The sequence below is a fragment of the Gobio gobio genome (assembly GCF_949357685.1).
Source record: "Gobio gobio genome assembly, chromosome: 20".
NCBI lineage: Eukaryota > Metazoa > Chordata > Actinopteri > Cypriniformes > Gobionidae > Gobio > Gobio gobio.
Genome location: NC_137113.1, coordinates 50,345,820 through 50,370,601, shown reverse-complemented (window position 1 = coordinate 50,370,601; position 24,782 = coordinate 50,345,820). Strand labels below are relative to the sequence as shown.

The 24,782-nt window shown below is 44.5% G+C and overlaps 2 protein-coding genes across 2 annotated transcripts in view; both read left to right on the top strand.

The window, feature by feature from the left end:
- Window positions 1-24,782, top strand: part of foxk2a (forkhead box K2a) — a 605,865-nt gene that overhangs the window by 67,162 nt on the left and 513,921 nt on the right. The gene's annotated exons all lie outside the window — the stretch shown is intronic.
- Window positions 6,532-17,202, top strand: LOC307143748 (uncharacterized protein; the record flags this gene model as incomplete). Its single annotated transcript, XM_079845509.1, has 5 exons — window positions 6,532-8,500; window positions 8,605-8,699; window positions 8,789-8,887; window positions 8,971-9,189; window positions 16,985-17,202. Exons 1-5 carry the CDS (start codon window positions 8,373-8,375, stop codon window positions 17,200-17,202), a joined length of 759 nt encoding a protein of 252 aa, XP_079701635.1. The 5' UTR covers window positions 6,532-8,372.

Sequence of the window (24,782 nt, the reverse complement as noted above, 5' to 3'; positions counted from 1 at the left end):
TGTTTCATTAATGCAGTTTATACTCTATTCTTGATTTAACGTGATGCCCCACCGGTGACCATACGACCATAGACAGTGAGAGAAATGGACACAGCGAGCCCTAGACTTCCGTGACGTCAGTATGAGCATCACTTCCTGAGGACGGAGATGTGACGTCAGCAGCCGGTCTGACAGCCGTAGTTGTAGTTGTGCAAAGTCAAATCTAAATCGCCGAATCTTGCAGAGACGGAGAGCTGGGGCAACTTTTGGGACGTATTCTGATTGATTATTTTGTCATTTTGCATAGTATTTATTTATTTTAAAATGTAATGGCAGTACACCATTTTAAAGCTCCACTGTGTGATATTTTCCCCCATCTAGTGGTGAACTGGTATATGACCATCCAGTGAATATTAGGCTGCGTTCGAAACCGCATACTTCCCTACTATATAGTATGTAAAAAGCAGTAGGCGAGCGAAGAGTATGCTCGAATCCTTTGTATTCATAAAAGAGTAGGCGAGAACTACCAGGGTTTTGGAGTATTTCTCGCGAGATTCGGACGTGCGTATACTGATGTTGCGTTCGAATATGCCTACTTACCTACTATATAGTAGGCGAAAACAGTACGTGAAAGGAGAAGTATGTTCGAAACCTCAGTAATCATAAAAGAGTAGGCGAGAAGTTCCCGGATGGCTTACTGATTCTGCCCAGATTGTGAAGCACCCATCGTCGGATACTTTTCTATCCCTGCCTTCCCATGAGGCCACAGGAAAGGAGACGTCAGGCGGAGAAAAGCCAATCAAATGTGAGTATTACTAACCAAAATCACGGTTCCTTGTGTTAAAATCGCATTTGTTGGACTACTGTAGAGTAACGTTAAACTGTTGAATTGTTAAAAGTGTAAAGACGACAGACAGTATAGTGTAGTTGTGATTGGGCTGTAAAAACACGTTTTATTATGTATGAGCTCCAGTAACACACACACACACGTCTCCAAAGTGGATTTACATAAACGATATACTTAAAGATAAAGATGCTTACTAATTTGATGTGTTTATTTAACATCTGACAGGAACATTTTCGATAAGTATTGCAGATGACATCACAGCATGAAATAGACATCTGATCAGAGTGATGTGTGTGTGCTATAATGTAGAGTTCCCTGTGGTCATCACTGCTTACTTTACATGAACGTCAGTAATGTTAATAGATCTACATAAAGTAACTAAACATAAGTTATCTTTTTTTATTTGTACATTAGTACTGTTGATGAATTGAGGAACATTAACACATCAGCAACTACCTCAACATTTAAGGCTATTGAGCACATAAACTTTTATGCTTTTATCAATGTGTTGTTTAAGATACAGGTAACATGAAAGTTGTCTGCTGTTATAGAGAGCAGAAGAGCACGTGTGTGTGTGTGTGTGTGTGTGTGTGTTTATCTGGTGGAGACTGGAGAGAGGGTGATGAAGGAAGCCTGTTATCAAAGGCTTTGAGTATACTACAGAAATGAATAAAACATACATTTAAATCTTAAGTTGTATTTTATTTTAATTTCAAACAGAGTTATTTCAGCACTTTTCTGATTCTTGATGTCTGTGCATTTGCTGCAGAGCTCCTGTGGATGAGCCTTGCTCAAGGAAACCTTCTGCTTATCAGTTCAGTGTTTAGCCCACTACACCACAAAAGTCATAAAGCTACAATACAAATAGCATGTAATTGTAAAAAATATTAAATCAAATATGGCAAGAAATGGGATGCTGACAACATGAATTGTGAAATGTTTTAAGTAGTCATGCTGATGGAGAGCAGGCAGACGGATGTTTGGAGTAGACATCAGCAGTCAGATTGTCCCGCACATGTTCTCCACTCTTGCTTCAAGGTTGTGGGGTTCAGAAGGGACAGGAGGGACGGCTGGGACAGGCGAAGGTGTTCACGGTGGTCAACTGCTTCATCAAGCTGTGTTGAGATGGCAGCAGATGTGGGGTTCACCGCCTGTAAATGTGTGATGGTTTGTTAGAACAATACGTTTGAATAAAGCTTTGTTTCATGGTGACTTATTCATTTGTGATGTTTACTTTTATTCATTCTTTTACTCATTAATTCATGTTTCCTATTGTTGTCAGTAAATAAAATATTTTATTAACTCATGCATTTATTCATTGCTTGACTGAAAATTGGTATTCACATCGGCTGCATTTGTTCTAGTGTATTTTCATGCATCGCTATGTCATATGACAACAAGTTGCATTTTGCTTGTTTTACTAAAACAATATAATTTTCAGTAAAAAAAAAAGTAATATAATTAAGTATTGGTCAGCATTTGTTATTATTATTATTATTGTAAGTGTTTTAGTGGGCTAGCAAGGCAATTCATTCTGAGGTAATCTTAATTTTGAATAGTGATAACTTACATTTTAAGAGTATAAAATCAACAGTGTTCTCCCAAGGTGAGATCTTCGAGCAGCTGAAAGACGTCCTCGTTGCAGACTCTAAGGGAAACTGCACAGGTCGGGCTGTGGAGTTACTGATGCTTTGAGCTGTTACTGCACCTGTCACTCATAGGCCTATCTTTTATTTTATAATTACATGGTTGTATCTTTAACAATCCTAATAATAAAACATATATCATGGGTTTGCATACATTATATACAAAGAAAAAACAATAACAAGTTTAGATATATTTGAATAAGGGATTGAGGGATAAAACAGGAGATAAATTTAAAAAGGAAAATATAAAGGAGATTTAGGCCAATTTTGCTTGTGGATGAAATGTTTTGGATATAAAATAAAGAAATTAACAACATATTCAAGAGATCACGATTGTGGGTTTTGGAAAGGATAAAACTGGGTCAGATTAGTAGGGTTAATATCACAAAATAAATGGGCAGCTGTTTCTTCAACAAGCCCACACAATTAGCAAGTTTAATCAATATTAAGATATTTATAGATCGATGAATTAAACCTGTCACTCGTCTTTCAAGTTGTTGCGCTTGAGATAACGTCGTAGGTCACATGATAACGTCAACATGGCGCATAAAGTGCGGATCGCATTCATACTTAACGAGATCAGGCAATATAGTACCTACTCTTTTAGAGCTCGTTAAGTAAGTACTTATTGAAAATGAGTACCTACTCAATGAGTATGCGGTTTCGAACGCAGCCAATATTAGTTTCTGTTCCTCTCAATTCCGATTTCGTTTTAACTCCTACGGTGGCCGATTTAGTCCAAGATTAACATGGCTTCCAGCTCGACCTCGTCCACATTCGTCACGGTGCCATCGAGTGTTAAAACGCCAAAGGCAAAGCTTGAATTTACGGGAATGTCCCTCTTTGGCTAATGTACTTTCAAGATGGAGGGGCAACATGGCGACCCGCATTCAAACCCTCACCCGTATGTGTTTACAATGGCATATTATAAACTTACCAGAATACTTTATTACTTGAAAGAAGTAAATGTTAATGAGCACATATATTTTTTTAAAGAACTAAGTGTTTTTAGCTAAGAATAAAGTAAAAAAGTTACACAGTGTAGCTTTAAGTTAATGCATCCTGTCTATACGGTAATCTCTCTGGTGCGCGCTGAGAGTTGTGTGGTTATGATGCAATCGTTAGCCTATTTTTACAAAAACGGCTTCTTCAGGGCGATAGTGTAAGATGGAAGGTAATGGAGCCTTTTACAGATTGTCATGTTTCTTTAGAAATAAACAATGGACGAATGGAGTCTTTAAACGCCTCAAGGCCTGTACACACTGCACTTTACGCTTCTGACACTCGCTCGTCACACAGAAGAAGAAGACAGACCGTATTTACATGCTTGCCAAAGCCACAGACATATTATGGCCAAAACCATTCACACACTTTTGCTAACTGGCAGGCAGCATTAGCAGCTCATCTTCTTCTTCTTCGTGGTATCAGTGTGTGCTCGGCAAGAGCGTTTTGTGCTTGAGCGCCACCAAGTCGTGTTTTAATGTCACTTCAGCAGCTCCAGACACGTCAACTAAAGCACCGATCTCATTGGTCGGCCAGTTTTTAACGCACCGCGTCAAAATAAAAAAAAAACAACCTGAGGCGTTTTTTTTTTTTTTTAATGACGCTTTTACGTCTGGCATTTTGCGCGTCGGTGTGCACACTCACATTGGCGCCCTTTGTTTAGTCCCGAGGCGTTAAACGTCGGCGATAAACACGTGCAAAAATCGTCCCGGTGTGAACAGGCCTTTAGATTCACTGTCAAAGTGACGCCAAAATGAATGGGAGTCAATGGGATGCTAACAGCAGGCAGTGGGTTAGCATTAGCTGCCCCTAACCGGGTGCTGGATTACCCCCTTGCATAAAACAGATTAAACTATTATCTGATCTAATCTAACAAATATACAACACAAACCCAAATATTTTGTCAATAAAATACAATTATTGTTATTTTTTCATATGAAATAATGGCATTTTTTATAATAAAAAATAAACGAATGTTTGTGTTAGAACATCAGACTTCAAAACATAATAATAATTAATGACTGTCTTTATCTCATGGTTTCTCAACAGAATATTAAAAGTATAGATTATAATATCCCAGTTGTAATAGTGTGACAACATGCCCCTGCTCAACATCTCAACCCTTAATAAAACATTACAATAATAGCAGATTTGTTCTTTTTAAATACACAAAAAACAGAGATGAAAAACTAACTTCAGTAATAAATGTACTTTTGCTATGGTTAAATAAATGTTGATTGATGATTTTGTAATTTTGGTGCAATATTTAGTCTATATAGTGTTGATATGGCAACGAGTAAACACACTAAGTTTGGTGTGGCATGTGTGGAAAGCTTTAAAGCTCGTGCCCGCTCACCCTTGGCCTTCATTAACTTATTGTTGCCAGTTAAGTGTATAGTTTAGCCTACAAACACGCTAGCCAGAACATTAGCATTAGTGAACCGAGGACTGGTCTGACTGAAGCTGTACCGGCGGTTAGGCGACCGGCAGATGGCGCTAGAGATCTTCGCGCGCACCCGCAGACTCGCGCATGCGCAGTGTGATGTAGTCATAACGCCACACGGTGAGCAGAATCATTCATTTACACGCCGGTTTCCTCTGTATGAGTAAATATTAGACACCAGAACCGCGTGTCTGTCTGAATGTTTGCAGAACACTGAGAGATGGAGGAGAGTAATGAGGCGGTGCAGATAATGATGTCCTGGGGGACCAAAGCCAGGAGAAGATGTGTGTGTCTAAACTGTTCATTCAATGCCTCCATGAGACGAACACTGAGCAGATCAGAGAGTGAACACACACACACACACACACACACACACACACACACACACACACACACACACACACACACACAGTCAGAGATGTTGAGCTTTTCCCCTCAGCAATATTACAATTACAACAATAAACAACCATAGTGTGTGTGTGTGTGTGTGTGAGAGAGAGAGAGAGTGTGTGAGTGTGTGTGTGTGTGTGTGTGTGTGTGTGAGAGAGAGAGAGAGTGTGTGTGTGTGTGTGTGTGTGTGTGTGTGAGAGAGAGAGAGAGTGTGTGAGTGTGTGTGTGAGAGAGAGTTTGTGAGTGAGTGTGTGTGTGAGTGTGTGCGTGTGCGTGCGTGTGTGTGTGTGTGTGTGTGTGTGTGTGTATGTGAGAGAGAGAGTGTGCATGTGAGTGTGTGTGTGTGTGTGTGTGTGTGTGTGTGAGAGAGAGAGAGAGTGTGTGAGTGTGTGTGTGAGAGAGAGTTTGTGAGTGAGTGTGTGTGAGTGTGTGCGTGTGCGTGCGTGTGTGTGTGTGTGTGTGTGTGTGTATGTGAGAGAGAGAGTGTGCGTGTGTGTGTGTGTGTGTGTGTGTGTGTGTGTGTGTGTGTGTGTGTGTGTGTGTGTGTGTGTGTGTGTGTGTGTGTGTGTGTGTGTGTGTGTGTGTGTGTGTGTGTGTGTGTGTGTGTGTGTGTGTGTGTGTGTGTGTGTGTGTGTGTGTGATGTCAGATTCACTGATCTATGGAGATCATCACTGATGTGAACACTGCATGAAAAGTGGGATTTTCGTCAGTATGTGACACTGTAGATTGCCGTGAAACTTCAGGTTTACGACTGTGCACGGCAATTTGCAGGCAACACCGAAAACTGCCGTAAATTGTGGTAAATTGACGTGGGCCTTGCTTGGCAGTTGTCCCCCCATGACCCCCCCTCCCCTTAATTCTAGGGGAGGCTTTATCATGTAAATGAACATGCTGTGAGCTACACAAATGCAAATCAGAGTAGCAGCAGGGGGAGTTTTATCTAGGTTCTGAATTTTTTTGACTAAAACAAGTTTAAAGTTTAAGTTAAAATGTTATCTTAAATTTAAGTAAAATGTACTCGTTTTAGTACACATTACTAAATTTTTAGGGCAACCAGTTTGCTCCAATTTTTTAAGTAGATTCAACTTGTCCGGGCTCACAGTGTAGATTAATTACTCTGTATGTCATTAGCGATAACCAATGTTATGTAAAAAAAATAAAAAAATACAGGACAGCAGTTCATGTCTTCAACCTTTAGAGAGGTTATGTGATGCAACAAGACAATGAACCAAAGCACACAAATAAATCAAGTAAAGCATACAGTTTACATACCAACATTAATTTTTCCACCCTGCACTGTGAATGATTTTTTAAATGGCTATTAATCATAAATGTGAAAAGTACAAGTTTGTGTGTTTATAGTTAAGTCAGATTGTGTTTTTCTGTAATTGTCATTTAAATTGAGCTCACACCACATTTTATGAATTATCAATGCAGATTTTCAAGAGGTGGTTTCCTGGACAGGGTTTAAATTATGCCAAGAGTAGGCCTTAATCTAGTTAATCGTGAGTTAAAAAATTGTTGCCTGGAACAAAGATTAAGCACAGATTACTAACACCTGGACTATGAGTCCTGAACTAAAATAAACTGGATTCATTTACAGTTTTAACTAATTGCTTACACACAATTTCTGAAAATATGGCTCCATTTCTTGTAACTCTACACACAAAACATCAGACATCTCTTGCAAAAGCAACACTTTGTGCAAAACTATTTTAACTATTTCCAAAAATGTTGTTTTTGCATATATCTAACTACACAATGCACAACTGGGTGGCATTTATAGTGAATCGAAAGTTATCCAGGGATAATGTCATGATGTAGTGTGTGTGTGTGTGTGTGTGTCCGTGACTCTTTAGCTCTGCACGCCTGCATGAGCTCGGGTGTTTTCGAAAAGAATCGGTACAGCGTTATAAATATGATCAAACTAAAGACTCTACAGAGATATGACGGATGCAACACTACTCTATAGGTACTCAAGATTAACATGGAATTTACAGTTGAACTGAAATCAACTGAACTGAATCAACACTGAAGTCACTTGAGCTGAATATTGACACTATATTGGCTTGTTAGAGCCGGTTTACAGCAGAATTTGTTTTGAACTTGTTACTGAAGCTGCTATGAAACAATATATTTTGTTGTATGCATATTCTTTCTTTCTCAAACCTTAGTTTTGATTTCTAAGTGATCAATTTATGTATAAGTGTTTTCACACATGATCATTGGCTGTATGGGTCCTCAGTAAATGAATGTGGCATTTAAATGGCAAAAGTTATTCTTGTCTCTATAACTTATGGCTTCCTAAAGACACGTTTATGGGTAAATAAAATATCAATAATATAAATAAAATGAATATCAAAACATATTTTAAATATAATGAAGTCATTTTATTATAGCACTCATCAGATGTTCCTGGAAACAAAACAGAGACAGAACAGTATAAACAAACTATACAACAAACTAAACACCAAATTACAAAAACATTATTATGTGAAAGTGAATAAAGTTGTGTGTGTTTTCAGTTATAAATATGTGCTGTGTAAATTAGCCTATACTTTTAGGAATTATATATAGCCTAACTTTAAAAAACAAACAATAACCCATATAGATAAATTATAATAATTGTATAATATTAAGCATTTACTTAATATACATTGTAACATTAGGCTACTTTACTCTAGCACAGTAGTCAGTTAAGCAATTAATTAATATCTTATATTAATATGTATGTAGCCTAGGCTACATCTAAAGGTAAGTCTGCTTTAAAAAAAAAAAATATTACGCTTCGACATGTACAGAATGTGCGCGTTAAGAAACACGTTCAAATGTGTCTTCTTAACATGTTAAAACTGTGCGTGAAGCGGAAAACAGGGCGTGTTGAAGGTTGAAACAATCATAAGTCACGCGTTTCGTATAAAGAGATTTGGCCCCGGGCGCGTTCCATATCAGAGCCCTAGTCCAATGAGGTGCGAGGTCGAGGTCATGGCCATGACGCGTAGAAGACGAGCTTTAAACTATTTTTTTGATGTTTTTTGCTGCTTTCCTTTTTCGTGATCAACAATGACAGGACACCGTCTTCAACTCAATCTCTGCATGGACGCGACGAACTTTTTGGACTCATTTTCAGGAGGCTGTCTTCGTCTTCATAACTCTGAGGCAAACTGCAGCCGCTATGAACCACAGCATGGGTAATGTAACGTTACGATTTAAAGAATATGCTTTTATTCAGCTGTATAAGGAAATGGATGCGTTAATAGATCCGAGCTTAAAACTGCACATTTTGTTTACACAGACTATCCTCGCCTCATAACGAAGCCGTGAGCTCTTATCTGCTTGGAGAGATTTCCACGAGTCCAGATTTAACCGCTGATCACGACGAAATTGTGTGTAAGTAACTTCTAATGTGTTTCTCATTCCTTGTTTAATTTTACCGTGACTGTTTTTATTAATACCAGTCTCATGTAATTGTTTTCCAGCTGCCTGTAAGACGTATTATGAATCGACACGCCGCAGCTTCAGATACAAACAACCTGAAACTGCGAAGTTTAGCTCGGAGTCGATCAAGAAGAAAAAGGGTAAGATTTATTATATTAGATCCGTTTTTTGTCAATGTGAGTATTTTTCAGGTTGCTTATTGTCTTTATGGATTGTATTACAGTTGCTGGAAGCAAGAGTGTGCTGGATGAGGTGGACGTTTGGAAGTCCGCGGCCATTGAACTCATGTTTGACGAGGAAGACGGCTTTGTTGACGGGGTGTCTGGATGGATTGTGCGGCCACCGCGCTCTCGCAGCCTGGAGCTCGACGAACTTTACATTACGAGACATTACTGCTGCACTGTACATAGTTGTGTGTTTAACAATAAAGCTCTTTCTTTGAGTAAACCGCTGTGTTTTATAAATGAAGCCCTTTCTTTGAATGAACAGCTGTATGCTTATAAATGAAGCCCCTTGTTTGAATAAACGGCACGGTCCGTATAATTTTCCCATATATTCCTTGATGGTATGAATACTTCATAGCACAATAACATTAATATGAAACAAATTATTACAACATAAATTATATATTTATTATTATTATTATTGGGGTTTACATTTATAATGAGCCAGGGGGACCAATAATGATTGGTTTGCAGTGATCTGCCAACCAATCACGAGGGATTTTTCTTTTTTAAATGTAGTGGCTTCAGCCAATAGTGAGTGAGTAAATTCAAGTCTGGCCGTTGACTCTCTGGTTTCGCTGCTATTCATATGCAAATTAGAGGCGTCGCACCTCCGCGCGGTCTCTCAGCGGGGGGGCTCTCCACCTACGTCATGGTTCGTTTATGACAATTTGTGGCACAGACGAACGCGACGTTCGCTGCCTCTAAATTGTCGAAAACTGCCGAAAATTAGGGAGATTTCCAGGAGTATACAGGCGTTTATGGGGTCGAAAATCCCACTTTTCATGCAGTGGAAGGACAGTTAATTATTCATCACTCAAAGACGCTAAACTGTACTTTTAATAACCTGAAGCTCCAGCCTGGACAACTTCTGTTAAAAACAATCCTCTGCTAGCTTGCAGTAGCTAAATAAACTGATCAGGCATAACATTATGACCTAATATTGTGTTGGTCCCCCTGACCTGTCGAGGCATGGATTGACTGTTCAGCGGCTGTGCCGCCCCAAACTCCACAAACTGAGATGCTCTGTGTATTCTGAGCCCTTTCTATCAGAACCAGCATTAACTTCTGGAGCAGTTTGAGCTCCAGTAGCTCGTCTGTTTGATCGACCACACGGGCATCAATGAGCCTCGGCCGCCCATGATCCTGTGGCCGGTTCTCCACTGGTCCTCCATGACCCTGTGGCCGGTTCTCCACTGGTCCTCCATGACCCTGTGGCCGGTTCTCCACTGGTCCTCCATGACCCTGTGGCCGGTTCTCCACTGGTCCTCCATGACCCTGTGGCCGGTTCTCCACTGGTCCTTCATGACCCTGTGGCCGGTTCTCCACTGGTCCTCCATGACCCTGTGGCCGGTTCTCCACTGGTCCTCCATGACCCTGTGGCCGGTTCTCCACTGGTCCTCCATGACCCTGTGGCCGGTTCTCCACTGGTCCTTCATGACCCTGTGGCCGGTTCTCCACTGGTCCTCCATGACCCTGTGGCCGGTTCTCCACTGGTCCTCCATGACCCTGTGGCCGGTTCTCCACTGGTCCTCCATGACCCTGTGGCCGGTTCTCCACTGGTCCTCCATGACCCTGTGGCCGGTTCTCCACTGGTCCTCCATGACCCTGTGGCCGGTTCTCCACTGGTCCTTCATGACCCTGTGGCCGGTTCTCCACTGGTCCTCCATGACCCTGTGGCCGGTTCTCCACTGGTCCTCCATGACCCTGTGGCCGGTTCTCCACTGGTCCTCCATGACCCTGTGGCCGGTTCTCCACTGGTCCTTCATGACCCTGTGGCCGGTTCTCCACTGGTCCTCCATGACCCTGTGGCCGGTTCTCCACTGGTCCTCCATGACCCTGTGGCCGGTTCTCCACTGGTCCTCCATGACCCTGTGGCCGGTTCTCCACTGGTCCTCCATCACCCTGTGGCCGGTTCTCCACTGGTCCTCCATGACCCTGTGGCCGGTTCTCCACTGGTCCTTCATGATCCTGTGGCCGGTTCTCCACTGGTCCTTCATGACCCTGTGGCCGGTTCTCCACTGGTCCTCCATGACCCTGTGGCCGGTTCTCCACTGGTCCTCCATGACCCTGTGGCCGGTTCTCCACTGGTCCTCCATGACCCTGTGGCCGGTTCTCCACTGGTCCTTCATGACCCTGTGGCCGGTTCTCCACTGGTCCTCCATGACCCTGTGGCCGGTTCTCCACTGGTCCTTCATGATCCTGTGGCCGGTTCTCCACTGGTCCTCCATGACCCTGTGGCCGGTTCTCCACTGGTCCTCCATGACCCTGTGGCCGGTTCTCCACTGGTCCTTCATGATCCTGTGGCCGGTTCTCCACTGGTCCTTCATGACCCTGTGGCCGGTTCTCCACTGGTCCTCCATGACCCTGTGGCCGGTTCTCCACTGGTCCTTCATGACCCTGTGGCCGGTTCTCCACTGGTCCTTCATGACCCTGTGGCCGGTTCTCCACTGGTCCTCCATGACCCTGTGGCCGGTTCTCCACTGGTCCTCCATGACCCTGTGGCCGGTTCTCCACTGGTCCTCCATGACCCTGTGGCCGGTTCTCCACTGGTCCTTCATGACCCTGTGGCCGGTTCTCCACTGGTCCTCCATGACCCTGTGGCCTGTTCTCCACTGGTCCTCCATGACCCTGTGGCCGGTTCTCCACTGGTCCTTCATGACCCTGTGGCCGGTTCTCCACTGGTCCTTCATGACCCTGTGGCCGGTTCTCCACTGGTCCTTCATGACCCTGTGGCCGGTTCTCCACTGGTCCTCCAAGACCCTGTGGCCGGTTCTCCACTGGTCCTTCATGACCCTGTGGCCGGTTCTCCACTGGTCCTTCATGATCCTGTGGCCGGTTCTCCACTGGTCCTTCATGACCCTGTGGCCGGTTCTCCACTTGTCCTTCATGACCCTGTGGCCGGTTCTCCACTGGTCCTCCATGACCCTGTGGCCGGTTCTCCACTGGTCCTCCATGACCCTGTGGCCGGTTCTCCACTGGTCCTTCATGACCCTGTGGCCGGTTCTCCACTGGTCCTTCATGACCCTGTGGCCGGTTCTCCACTGGTCCTCCATGACCCTGTGGCCGGTTCTCCACTGGTCCTTCATGACCCTGTGGCCGGTTCTCCACTGGTCCTTCATGACCCTGTGGCGGGTTCTCCACTGGTCCTTCATGACCCTGTGGCGGGTTCTCCACTGGTCCTTCATGACCCTGTGGCCGGTTCTCCACTGGTCCTTCATGACCCTGTGGCCGGTTCTCCACTGGTCCTTCATGACCCTGTGGCCGGTTCTCCACTGGTCCTCCATGACCCTGTGGCCGGTTCTCCACTGGTCCTTCATGACCCTGTGGCCGGTTCTCCACTGGTCCTCCATGACCCTGTGGCGGGTTCTCCACTGGTCCTTCATGACCCTGTGGCCGGTTCTCCACTGGTCCTCCATGACCCTGTGGCCGGTTCTCCACTGGTCCTTCATGACCCTGTGGCGGGTTCTCCACTGGTCCTTCATGACCCTGTGGCCGGTTCTCCACTGGTCCTTCATGACCCTGTGGCGGGTTCTCCACTGGTCCTTCATGACCCTGTGGCCGGTTCTCCACTGGTCCTTCATGACCCTGTGGCCGGTTCTCCACTGGTCCTTCATGACCCTGTGGCCGGTTCTCCACTGGTCCTCCATGACCCTGTGGCGGGTTCTCCACTGGTCCTTCATGACCCTGTGGCCGGTTCTCCACTGGTCCTTCATGACCCTGTGGCCGGTTCTCCACTGGTCCTCCATTACCCTGTGGCCGGTTCTCCACTGGTCCTCCATGACCCTCTGGCCGGTTCTCCACTGGTTCTTCATGACCCTGTGGCCGGTTCTCCACTGGTCCTCCATGACCCTGTGGCCGGTTCTCCACTGGTCCTTCATGATCCTGTGGCCGGTTCTCCACTGGTCCTTCATGATCCTGTGGCCGGTTCTCCACTGGTCCTTCATGACCCTGAGACTGACCACTGCAGACCGGGAACACCCCACAAGAGCTGCAGTTTTGGAGATGCTCTGACCATCACAATCTGGCCCTTGTCAAACTCGCTCAAATCCTTACTCTTGCCCATTTTTCCTGCTTCTAACACATCAACTCTGAGGACAAAATGTTCACTTGCTGCCTAATATATGATGAAGAGATCATCAGTGTTATTCATAATGGTCATAATGTTATGCCTGATCGGTGTATTTATTCCAGCATTAAAACCTCTCGTTAGATCTGAAGTTGTTGTGCATTGTGATCAGCCTGTCGAGTATCTCATTCAGCCTCTGTTTGCTCATGAACAATTTTACAAGATCATAAAGGCTGTAGAGCAGCTTTAGTAAAGAACAGATCTGAGATCAGCGTCAGAGGACGAGTGCAGCTTTAGTGAAGAACAGATCTGAGATCAGCGTCAGAGGACGAGTGCGGCTTTAGTGAAGAACAGATCTGAGATCAGCGTCAGAGAACGAGTGCAGCTTTAGTGAAGAACAGATCTGAGATCAGCGTCAGAGGACGAGTGCGGCTTTAGTGAAGAACAGATCTGAGATCAGCGTCAGAGAACGAGTGCAGCTTTAGTAAAGAACAGATCTGAGATCAGTGTCAGAGGACGAGTGCAGCTTTAGTGAAGAACAGATCTGAGATCAGCGTCAGAGGACGAGTGCGGCTTTAGTGAAGAACAGATCTGAGATCAGCGTCAGAGAACGAGTGCAGCTTTAGTGAAGAACAGATCTGAGATCAGCGTCAGAGGACGAGTGCGGCTTTAGTGAAGAACAGATCTGAGATCAGCGTCAGAGAACGAGTGCGGCTTTAGTGAAGAACAGATCTGAGATCAGCGTCAGAGGACGAGTGCAGCTTTAGTGAAGAACAGATCTGAGATCAGCCTCAGAGGACGAGTGCGGCTTTAGTGAAGAACAGATCTGAGATCAGCGTCAGAGAACGAGTGCAGCTTTAGTGAAGAACAGATCTGAGATCAGCGTCAGAGGACGAGTGCAGCTTTAGTGAAGAACAGATCTGAGATCAGCGTCAGAGGACGAGTGCGGCTTTAGTGAAGAACAGATCTGAGATCAGCGTCAGAGAACGAGTGCAGCTTTAGTGAAGAACAGATCTGAGATCAGCGTCAGAGGACGAGTGCGGCTTTAGTGAAGAACAGATCTGAGATCAGCGTCAGAGGACGAGTGCGGCTTTAGTGAAGAACAGATCTGAGATCAGCGTCAGAGGACGAGTGCAGCTTTAGTGAAGAACAGATCTGAGATCAGCGTCAGAGGACGAGTGCAGCTTTAGTGAAGAACAGATCTGAGATCAGCGTCAGAGGACGAGTGCGGCTTTAGTGAAGAACAGATCTGAGATCAGCGTCAGAGGACGAGTGCAGCTTTAGTGAAGAACAGATCTGAGATCAGCGTCAGAGGACGAGTGCAGCTTTAGTGAAGAACAGATCTGAGATCAGCGTCAGAGGACGAGTGCGGCTTTAGTGAAGAACAGATCTGAGATCAGCGTCAGAGGACGAGTGCAGCTTTAGTGAAGAACAGATCTGAGATCAGCGTCAGAGGACGAGTGCGGCTTTAGTGAAGAACAGATCTGAGATCAGCGTCAGAGGACGAGTGCAGCTTTAGTGAAGAACAGATCTGAGATCAGCGTCAGAGGACGAGTGCAGCTTTAGTGAAAAACAGATCTGAGATCAGCGTCAGAGGACGAGTGCAGCTTTAGTGAAGAACAGATCTGAGATCAGCGTCAGAGGACGAGTGCGGCTTTAGTGAAGAACAGATCTGAGATCAGCGTCAGAGGACGAGTGCAGCTTTAGTGAAGAACAGATCTGAGATCAGCGTCAGAGGACGAGTGCGGCTTTAGTGAAGAACAGATCTGAGATCAGCGTCAGAGGACGAGTGCAGCTTTAGTGAAGAACAGATCTGAGATCAGCATCAGAGGACGAGTGCGGCTTTAGTGAAGAACAGATCTGAGATCAGCGTCAGAGGACGAGTGCAGCTTTAGTGAAGAACAGATCTGAGATCAGCGTCAGAGGACGAGTGCAGCTTTAGTGAAAAACAGATCTGAGATCAGCGTCAGAGGACGAGTGCAGCTTTAGTGAAGAACAGATCTGAGATCAGCGTCAGAGGACGAGTGCAGCTTTAGTGAAGAACAGATCTGAGATCAGCGTCAGAGGACGAGTGCAGCTTTAGTGAAGAACAGATCTGAGATCAGCGTCAGAGGACGAGTGCAGCTTTAGTGAAGAACAGATCTGAGATCAGCGTCAGAGGACGAGTGCAGCTTTAGTGAAGAACAGATCTGAGATCAGCGTCAGAGGACGAGTGCAGCTTTAGTGAAGAACAGATCTGAGATCAGCGTCAGAGGACGAGTGCAGCTTTAGTGAAGAACAGATCTGAGATCAGCGTCAGAGGACGAGTGCAGCTTTAGTGAAGAACAGATCTGAGATCAGCGTCAGAGGACGAGTGCAGCTTTAGTGAAGAACAGATCTGAGATCAGCGTCAGAGGACGAGTGCAGCTTTAGTGAAGAACAGATCTGAGATCAGCGTCAGAGGACGAGTGCAGCTTTAGTGAAGAACAGATCTGAGATCAGCGTCAGAGGACGAGTGCAGCTTTAGTGAAGAACAGATCTGAGATCAGCGTTAGAGGACGAGTGCAGCTTTAGTGAAGAACAGATCTGAGATCAGTGTCAGAGAACGAGTGCAGCTTTAGTGAAGAACAGATCTGAGATCAGCGTCAGAGGACGAGTGCGGCTTTAGTGAAGAACAGATCTGAGATCAGCGTCAGAGGACGAGTGCAGCTTTAGTGAAGAACAGATCTGAGATCAGCGTCAGAGGACGAGTGCAGCTTTAGTGAAGAACAGATCTGAGATCAGCGTCAGAGGACGAGTGCAGCTTTAGTGAAGAACAGATCTGAGATCAGCGTCAGAGGACGAGTGCAGCTTTAGTGAAGAACAGATCTGAGATCAGCGTCAGAGGACGAGTGCAGCTTTAGTGAAGAACAGATCTGAGATCAGTGTCAGAGGACGAGTGCAGCTTTAGTGAAGAACAGATCTGAGATCAGCGTCAGAGGACGAGTGCAGCTTTAGTGAAGAACAGATCTGAGATCAGCGTCAGAGGACGAGTGCAGCTTTAGTGAAGAACAGATCTGAGATCAGCGTCAGAGGACGAGTGCAGCTTTAGTGAAGAACAGATCTGAGATCAGCGTCAGAGGACGAGTGCGGCTTTAGTGAAGAACAGATCTGAGATCAGCGTCAGAGGACGAGTGCAGCTTTAGTGAAGAACAGATCTGAGATCAGCGTCAGAGGACGAGTGCGGCTTTAGTGAAGAACAGATCTGAGATCAGCGTTAGAGGACGAGTGCAGCTTTAGTGAAGAACAGATCTGAGATCAGCGTCAGAGGACGAGTGCGGCTTTAGTGAAGAACAGATCTGAGATCAGCGTCAGAGGACGAGTGCGGCTTTAGTGAAGAACAGATCTGAGATCAGCATCAGAGGACGAGTGCAGCTTTAGTGAAGAACAGATCTGAGATCAGCATCAGAGGACGAGTGCAGCTTTAGTGAAGAACAGATCTGAGATCAGCGTCAGAGGACGAGTGCAGCTTTAGTGAAGAACAGATCTGAGATCAGCATCAGAGGACGAGTGCAGCTTTAGTGAAGAACAGATCTGAGATCAGCGTCAGAGGACGAGTGCAGCTTTAGTGAAGAACAGATCTGAGATCAGCGTCAGAGGACGAGTGCAGCTTTAGTGAAGAACAGATCTGAGATCAGTGTCAGAGGACGAGTGCAGCTTTAGTGAAGAACAGATCTGAGATCAGCGTCAGAGGACGAGTGCGGCTTTAGTGAAGAACAGATCTGAGATCAGTGTCAGAGGACGAGTGCGGCTTTAGTGAAGAACAGATCTGAGATCAGCGTCAGAGGACGAGTGCTCTGTTTACAGCAGGCGGTCCAAAACTTCACATTTCAAAATGTCAGATCTCAGTTCTCAGAGCCGGGGATCTTTCCAGAGAGTCTGCCTTGATTTCCCAGAGGATCTGTAGCTCTGCCTCTCACCTGCAGCTTCCACTCGCCGGCCTCATTTCCCGAAGTGTGTGGGAGATCCCCAGGACGAGATCTGCATCAGACACCAGCTCCACATCAACACATCAGACTGTGGAGACTGCAGGCTGTTCCTGGGTCAGTCCTTCTGCGTCCTCAAGGTCGTGGCTAATCGTTTAGCCGTGCCACAGCTCAAAGCTCTGGAGGAACGGAGGCTCGTGTGTTTAGTTATTATCTAAACTCACTGGGTGAGGATTGTGTGGTTGCTGAAGAAATCCTTTAAATAATCATAAGTGTAAGTGCTGTATGGATGGAGATGGCCAAGGCTACTTTAGGGGGTCCTTTCAACAAATACTTACTTGTTTTCATTGTTTTGACCGATCTTACATGTATTCTAATAAATCAGCAACCACAATAGTAGATACCAGTGAAATTTCACAGTTATCAATACCAACTGATATCCCACAGCAATAACTACAATATTTAAAACTCAAGTGAACAGTCAGCTATAAAGTTAGAACAGTGCTAAGAATTAAGTTTCAGGTCTAACGGGAGGCCAGAAATTGAATCACGAATCACAAATAAAAATAAAACATTGCATAATCTTCACTGTATAAATGAAATATAGATAATATAGCATTCGCATGTTTAAACTACAGAAGTCAAGATCAGTGGGGGATTTCTTTCTTTTGTTCTTTGATTAACTTTAATGACAGACGGAAGGACATAGGCTATACACTCACCTAAAGGATTATTAGGAACACACACTAATACTGTGTTTGACCCTTTGGCCTTCAGAACTGCCTTAATTCTACGTGGCATTGACTCAACAAGCTGCTGAAAGCATTCTTTAGAAATGTTGGCCATATTGATAGGAGAGCATCTGCAGTTGATGGAGATTTGTGGGATGCACATCCAGGGCACGAAGCTCCCGTTCCACCACATCCCAAAGATGCTCTATTGGGTTGAGATCTGGAGACTGTGGGGCCATTTTAGTCCAGTGAACTCATTGTCATGTTCAAGAAACCAGTTTGAAATGATTGGAGCTTTGTGACGGTGCATTATCCTGCTGGAAGTAGCCATCAGAGGATGGGGACATGGTGCTCATAAAGGGATGGACATGGGCAGAAACAATGCTCAGGTAGGCCGTGGCATTTAAACCATGCCCAATTGGCACTAAGGGGCCTAAAGTGTGCCAAGAAAACATCCCCCACACCATTACACCACCACCACCAGCCTGCACAGTGGGAACAAGGCATGATGGATCCATGTTCTCATTCTGTTTACGCCAAATTCTGACTCTACCATCTGAATGTCTCAACAGAAATCCAGACTCATCAGACCAGGCAACATTTTTCCAGTCTTCAACTGTCCAATTTTGGTGCAAATTGTCGCCTCTTTTTCCTCTTTGTAGTGGAGATGAGTGGTACCCGGTGGGGTCTTCTGCTGTTGTAGCCCATCCGCCTCAAGGTTGTGTGTGTTGTGGCTTCACAAATGCTTTGCTGCAGACCTCGGTTGTAACGAGTGGTTATTTCAGTCAAAGTTGCTCTTCTATCAGCTTGAATCAGTCGGCCCATGACCTCTGACCTCTAGCATCAACAAGGCATTTTCTCCCACAGGACTGCCGCACACTGGATGCTTTTCCCTTTTCACACCATTCTTTGTAAACCCTAGAAATGGTTGTGTGTGAAAATCCCAGTAACTGAGCAGATTGTGAAATACTCAGACCGGCCCGTCTGGCACCAACAACCATGCCACGCTCAAAATTGCTTAAATCTCCTTTCTTTCCCATTCCGACATTCAGTGTGGAGTTCAGGAGATTGTCTTGACCAGGACCACACCCCTAAATGCATTGAAGCAGCTGCCATGTGATTGGTTGATTAGATAATTGCATTAATGAGAAATTGAACAGGTGCTCCTAATAATCCTTTAGGTGAGTGTTGGTCGCTGCGATCACTTTAAGAGCAAATGCACAATGTTGAATCTAATTCATAAAGACGTACACGTATGCTGAACTCGCTCTACTCCCTTTTCCCATCACACATCAGATCAATAAGGCATTTCTTTTCAATAAAACTGAAGAAAATATTGAGGAAAACAGTGTCTAACTCCGTGTCCTCACTACTTGATAAATTCGTCTCTTCCTTGTTAATGAGAGTTTTTGCCCTAAACACAGGGCCGCCGCTAGCAATTTTGGGCCCTATGAAAGAATTTGATGTTGGGCCCTCTACCACACCAAACTATCCAAAATCTTTGTCTGCAATTTAATAATACTGACCAATTAAGCTCTGCTTGCTCAACCCAGAATGCCCTAATTGGCTAATGAAACATTGATTAAAATTAAGATACAATTTATAGAAAACGGTAAGTGTAAGTGGTCACAATCATGTCCATCATGTCTGATCAACTTCTTGATAAAAATCAACATCTTATGATGTGTCCTGTCTCATGCTGTTCACTTTTCATAATTGACATAGATTGACAGATTGACAACATAGACATAAAAAACAATATAATATTTAAACTAGTGGTGGGCCGTTATCGGCGTTAACGTGAGACTCTTATTGGGCGATAAAAAAAATATCGCCGTTAATCTATTCTCAAAGTTGGGCTGGGAGCTGGGTCTATACTACGCCAGCTATGATGACTTTCACCTTGTTATTTTAGCATGGATGTATACCTAGCCGAATTGCACTGTAGGGGGTGAGAGAACGAGTCTTCGAACCTGTGTGTATGCCTACTAGTGTTGTCAAAAATATCCATATTTCGCTATGTATCTGTACTGAAATATCTGAAATGATACAATACTGATTTTCTTCCCAAAAGTGTGTGGGCCCTTAGAATCGTCCTAACCCCCCCCCCCCCCCCCCCCCCCTTAGGTGCGCCCCTGCCTAAACAACACCAACATGGCACTGATGATCTCCGGGAGGGTTGATGAGCTTTATTTAGTGTTAAAGTGTGTCATGTGACTGAAATCATTTAGTGCTCAGCTTTGTAATGTGGATAATTCTCCTCAGATCCTGAACAAATGGAAACAAGAACGTTCAAACGGTGAACAAACGAGTGTATTCTATGACAAAGATTGTTTTAGTGACTCAGTGTGGTTTAGTAATGTTTAAATGGTGTGGTATTTGTGCATTTGATTATTATCCATTTCCCTGCGAGTGCTGTTGAGATTAATCTCAGGCGCGAGAGCTCCTTCTGATCCTTCCTTCTCCTTCTCCTTCTCCTTCTCGGTTCTGATTGGCAGTGACGCCCACACGCGGTTCTGATTGGCTGTGACGCCCACACGCGGTTCTGATTGGCTGTGACGCCCACACGCGGTTCTGATTGGCTGTGACGCCCACATGCGGTTCTGATTGGCTGTGAAGCCCACATGCGGTTCTGATTGGCTGTGACGCCCACACGCGGTTCTGATTGGCTGTGACGCCCACATGCGGTTCTGATTGGCTGTGACGCCCACATGCGGTTCTGATTGGCTGTGACGCCCACATGCGGTTCTGATTGGCTGTGACGCCCACATGCGGTTCTGATTGGCTGTGAAGCCCACATGCGGCTCTGATTGGCTGTGACGCCCACACGTGGTTCTGATTGGCTGTGACGCCCACACGCGGTTCTGATTGGCTGTGACGCCCACACGCGGTTCTGATTGGCTGTGACGCCCACACGCGTTTCTGATTGGCTGTGACGCCCACACGCGGTTCTGATTGGCTGTGACGCCCACATGCGGTTCTGATTGGCTGTGACGCCCACACGCGGTTCTGATTGGCTGTGACGCCCACACGCGGTTCTGATTGGCTGTGACGCCCACACGCGGTTCTGATTGGCTGTGACGCCCACATGCGGTTCTGATTGGCTGTGACGCCCACATGCGGTTCTGATTGGCTGTGACGCCCACACGCGGTTCTGATTGGCTGTGACGCCCACACGCGGTTCTGATTGGCTGTGACGCCCACATGCGGTTCTGATTGGCTGTGACGCCCACATGCGGTTCTGATTGGCTGTGACGCCCACATGCGGTTCTGATTGGCTGTGACGGCCATACTCGGTGGGATTTTGATTGATTTTGTCGCATCTCGTAGTCGTGATGTGTCTGGTGTGGTCAGACCAATCACTTGACGTTGGAATCTTATCGCGTGTAGTTAGGACACGTGTACCGTGTGTTTAATAATAACGTTTATCGGGTAGGGGTGAACAGACGTGTGCTGAATTAGAGACGGTCACGTAAAGTCAACTTTATTTATATAGCGGAGGGCATAATAGATCGGAATATTCGAAAGATCTGAGTCATCGCGCCGGAGACGGGTTTATTGAGGATGCCGTGTCGATGAGGCAGTTTCAGAGGCTAATCACGTCTCTCAGACACTTCAGGGTCATGTGTTGGTCATGTGTTGGTCATGTGTTGGTCATATGTTGGTCATGAGTTGGTCATGTGTTGGTCATGAGTTGGTCATGTGTTGGTCATGTGTTGGTCATGTGTCGGTCATGTGTCGGTCATGTGTTGGTCATGTGTTGGTCATGTGTCGGTCATGTGTCGGTCATGTGTTGGTCATGTGTTGGTCATGTGTCGGTCATGTGTTGGTCATGTGTTGGTCATGTGTTGGTCATGTGTTGGTCATGTGTCGGTCATGTGTCGGTCATGTGTCGGTCATGTGTCGGTCATGTGTCGGTCATGTGTTGGTCATGTGTTGGTCATGTGTCGGTCATGTGTTGGTCATGTGTCGGTCATGTGTCGGTCATGTGTCGGTCATGTGTCGGTCATGTGTCGGTCATGTGTCGGTCATGTGTTGGTCATGTGTTGGTCATGTGTTGGTCTTGTGTTGGTCATGTGTTGGTCATGTGTTGGTCATGAGTTGGTCATGTGTCGGTCATGTGTCGGTCATGTGTCGGTCATGTGTCGGTCATGTGTCGGTCATGTGTTGGTCATGTGTCGGTCATGTGTTGGTCATGTGTTGGTCATGTGTTGGTCTTGTGTTGGTCATGTGTTGGTCATGTGTTGGTCATGTGTCGGTCATGTGTCGGTCATGTGTCGGTCATGTGTCGGTCATGTGTCGGTCATGTGTCGGTCATGTGTCGGTCATGTGTTGGTCATGTGTCGGTCATGTGTCGGTCATGTGTCGGTCATGTGTCGGTCATGTGTTGGTCATGAGTTGGTCATGTGTTGGTCATGTGTTGGTCATGTGTTGGTCATGTGTTGGTCATGTGTCGGTCATGTGTCGGTCATGTGTCGGTCATGTGTTGGTCATGTGTTGGTCATGAGTTGGTCATGTGTTGGTCATGTGTTGGTCATGTGTTGGTCATGTGTCGGTCATGTGTTGGTCATGTGTTGGTCATGTGTTGGTCTTGTGTTGGTCATGTGTTGGTCATGTGTTGGTCATGTGTTGGTCATGTGTTGGTCTTGTGTTGGTCATGTGTTGGTAATGTGTCGGTCATGTGTTGGTCATGTGTTGGTCTTGTGTTGGTCATGTGTTGGTCATGTGTTGGTCATGTGTTGGTCATGTGTTGGTCATGTGTTGGTCATGTGTTGGTCATGTGTTGGTCTTGTGTTGGTCATGTGTTGGTAATGTGTCGGTCATGTGTTGGTCATGTGTTGGTCTTGTGTTGGTCATGTGTTGGTCATGTGTTGGTCATGTGTTGGTCTTGTGTTGGTCATGTGTTGGTCATGTGTTGGTCATGTGTTGGTCCTGTGTTGGTCATGTGTTGGTCAGGTCCAGCATCTGATCTGGATCCGGCCCGGATCCGGCTGACTGCAGTAAACCTCGGGATAAACAGAGAGACTAACATTAGCGTAGATGCCGTTCTTCTGATGATGTCACGAGTACATCAGGTGTTATGGGAAGTGTTCCCGGTTCCGGCTGACCTAGTTAATGCAGCCTAACAATCATTTCATTGAAAAAGTGTTTTATGTGTATGCCACAGTAAAGAGATGTGTTTTTAGTCTAGATTTAAACTGACAGAGTGTGTCTGCTTCCTGAACAATGTTAGGAAGACTGTTCCAGAGTTTAGGAGCTAAATAGGAAAAGGATCGAGCGCCTGCAGTTGATTTGGATATTCTCGGTATGATCAACTGGCCAGAGTTTAGAGAGCGCAGTAGACGTGATGGAGGATAATGTGTTAAGAGCTCGCTCAAGTATTGGAGATAAACCATTTAGGGCTTTGTAAGTAATAAGCAAGATTTTAAAATTTATGCGATGTTTAATAGGCAGCCAGTGCAGTGTTGACAGAACTGGGCTAATATGGTCATACTTCCTGGTTCTAGTAAGAACTCGAGCTGCTGCGTTTTGGACCAGCTGGAGTTTATTTATTAGGCGAGCAGGGCAACCACCCAGTAGAGCATTACAATAATCTACAGCTCATGAACATTACAATAATCTACAGCTCATCAACATTACAATAATCTACAGCTCATGAACATTACAATAATCTACAGCTCATCAACATTACAATAATCTACAGCTCATCAACATTACAATAATCTACAGCTCATCAACATTACAATAATCTACAGCTCATCAATATTACAATAAACTACAGCTCATCAACATTACAATAATCTACAGCTCATCAACATTACAATAATCTACAGCTCATCAATATTACAATAAACTACAGCTCATCAACATTACAATAATCTACAGCTCATCAACATTACAATAATCTACAGCTCATCAACATTACAATAAACTACAGCTCATCAACATTACAATAATCTACAGCTCATCAATATTACAATAATCTACAGCTCATCAACATTACAATAATCTACAGCTCATGAACATTACAATAATCTACAGCTCATGAACATTACAATAATCTACAGCTCATCAACATTACAATAATCTACAGCTCATCAACATTACAATAATCTACAGCTCATCAACATTACAATAATCTACAGCTCATCAACATTACAATAATCTACAGCTCATCATCATTACAATAATCTACAGCTCATGAACATTACAATAATCTACAGCTCATGAACATTACAATAATCTACAGCTCATCATCATTACAATAATCTACAGCTCATCAACATTACAATAATCTACAGCTCATCAACATTACAATAATCTACAGCTCATCAACATTACAATAATCTACAGCTCATGAACATTACAATAATCTACAGCTCATCAACATTACAATAATCTACAGCTCATGAACATTACAATAATCTACAGCTCATCAACATTACAATAATCTACAGCTCATCAACATTACAATAATCTACAGCTCATGAACATTACAATAATCTACAGCTCATCAACATTACAATAATCTACAGCTCATCATCATTACAATAATCTACAGCTCATCAACATTACAATAATCTACAGCTCATCAACATTACAATAATCTACAGCTCATCAACATTACAATAATCTACAGCTCATGAACATTACAATAATCTACAGCTCATCAACATTACAATAATCTACAGCTCATCAACATTACAATAATCTACAGCTCATCAATATTACAATAAACTACAGCTCATCAACATTACAATAATCTACAGCTCATCATCATTACAATAATCTACAGCTCATCAACATTACAATAATCTACAGCTCATCAACATTACAATAATCTACAGCTCATGAACATTACAATAATCTACAGCTCATGAACATTACAATAATCTACAGCTCATCAACATTACAATAATCTACAGCTCATGAACATTACAATAATCTACAGCTCATCATCATTACAATAATCTACAGCTCATCAACATTACAATAATCTACAGCTCATCAACATTACAATAATCTACAGCTCATCAACATTACAATAATCTACAGCTCATCAACAT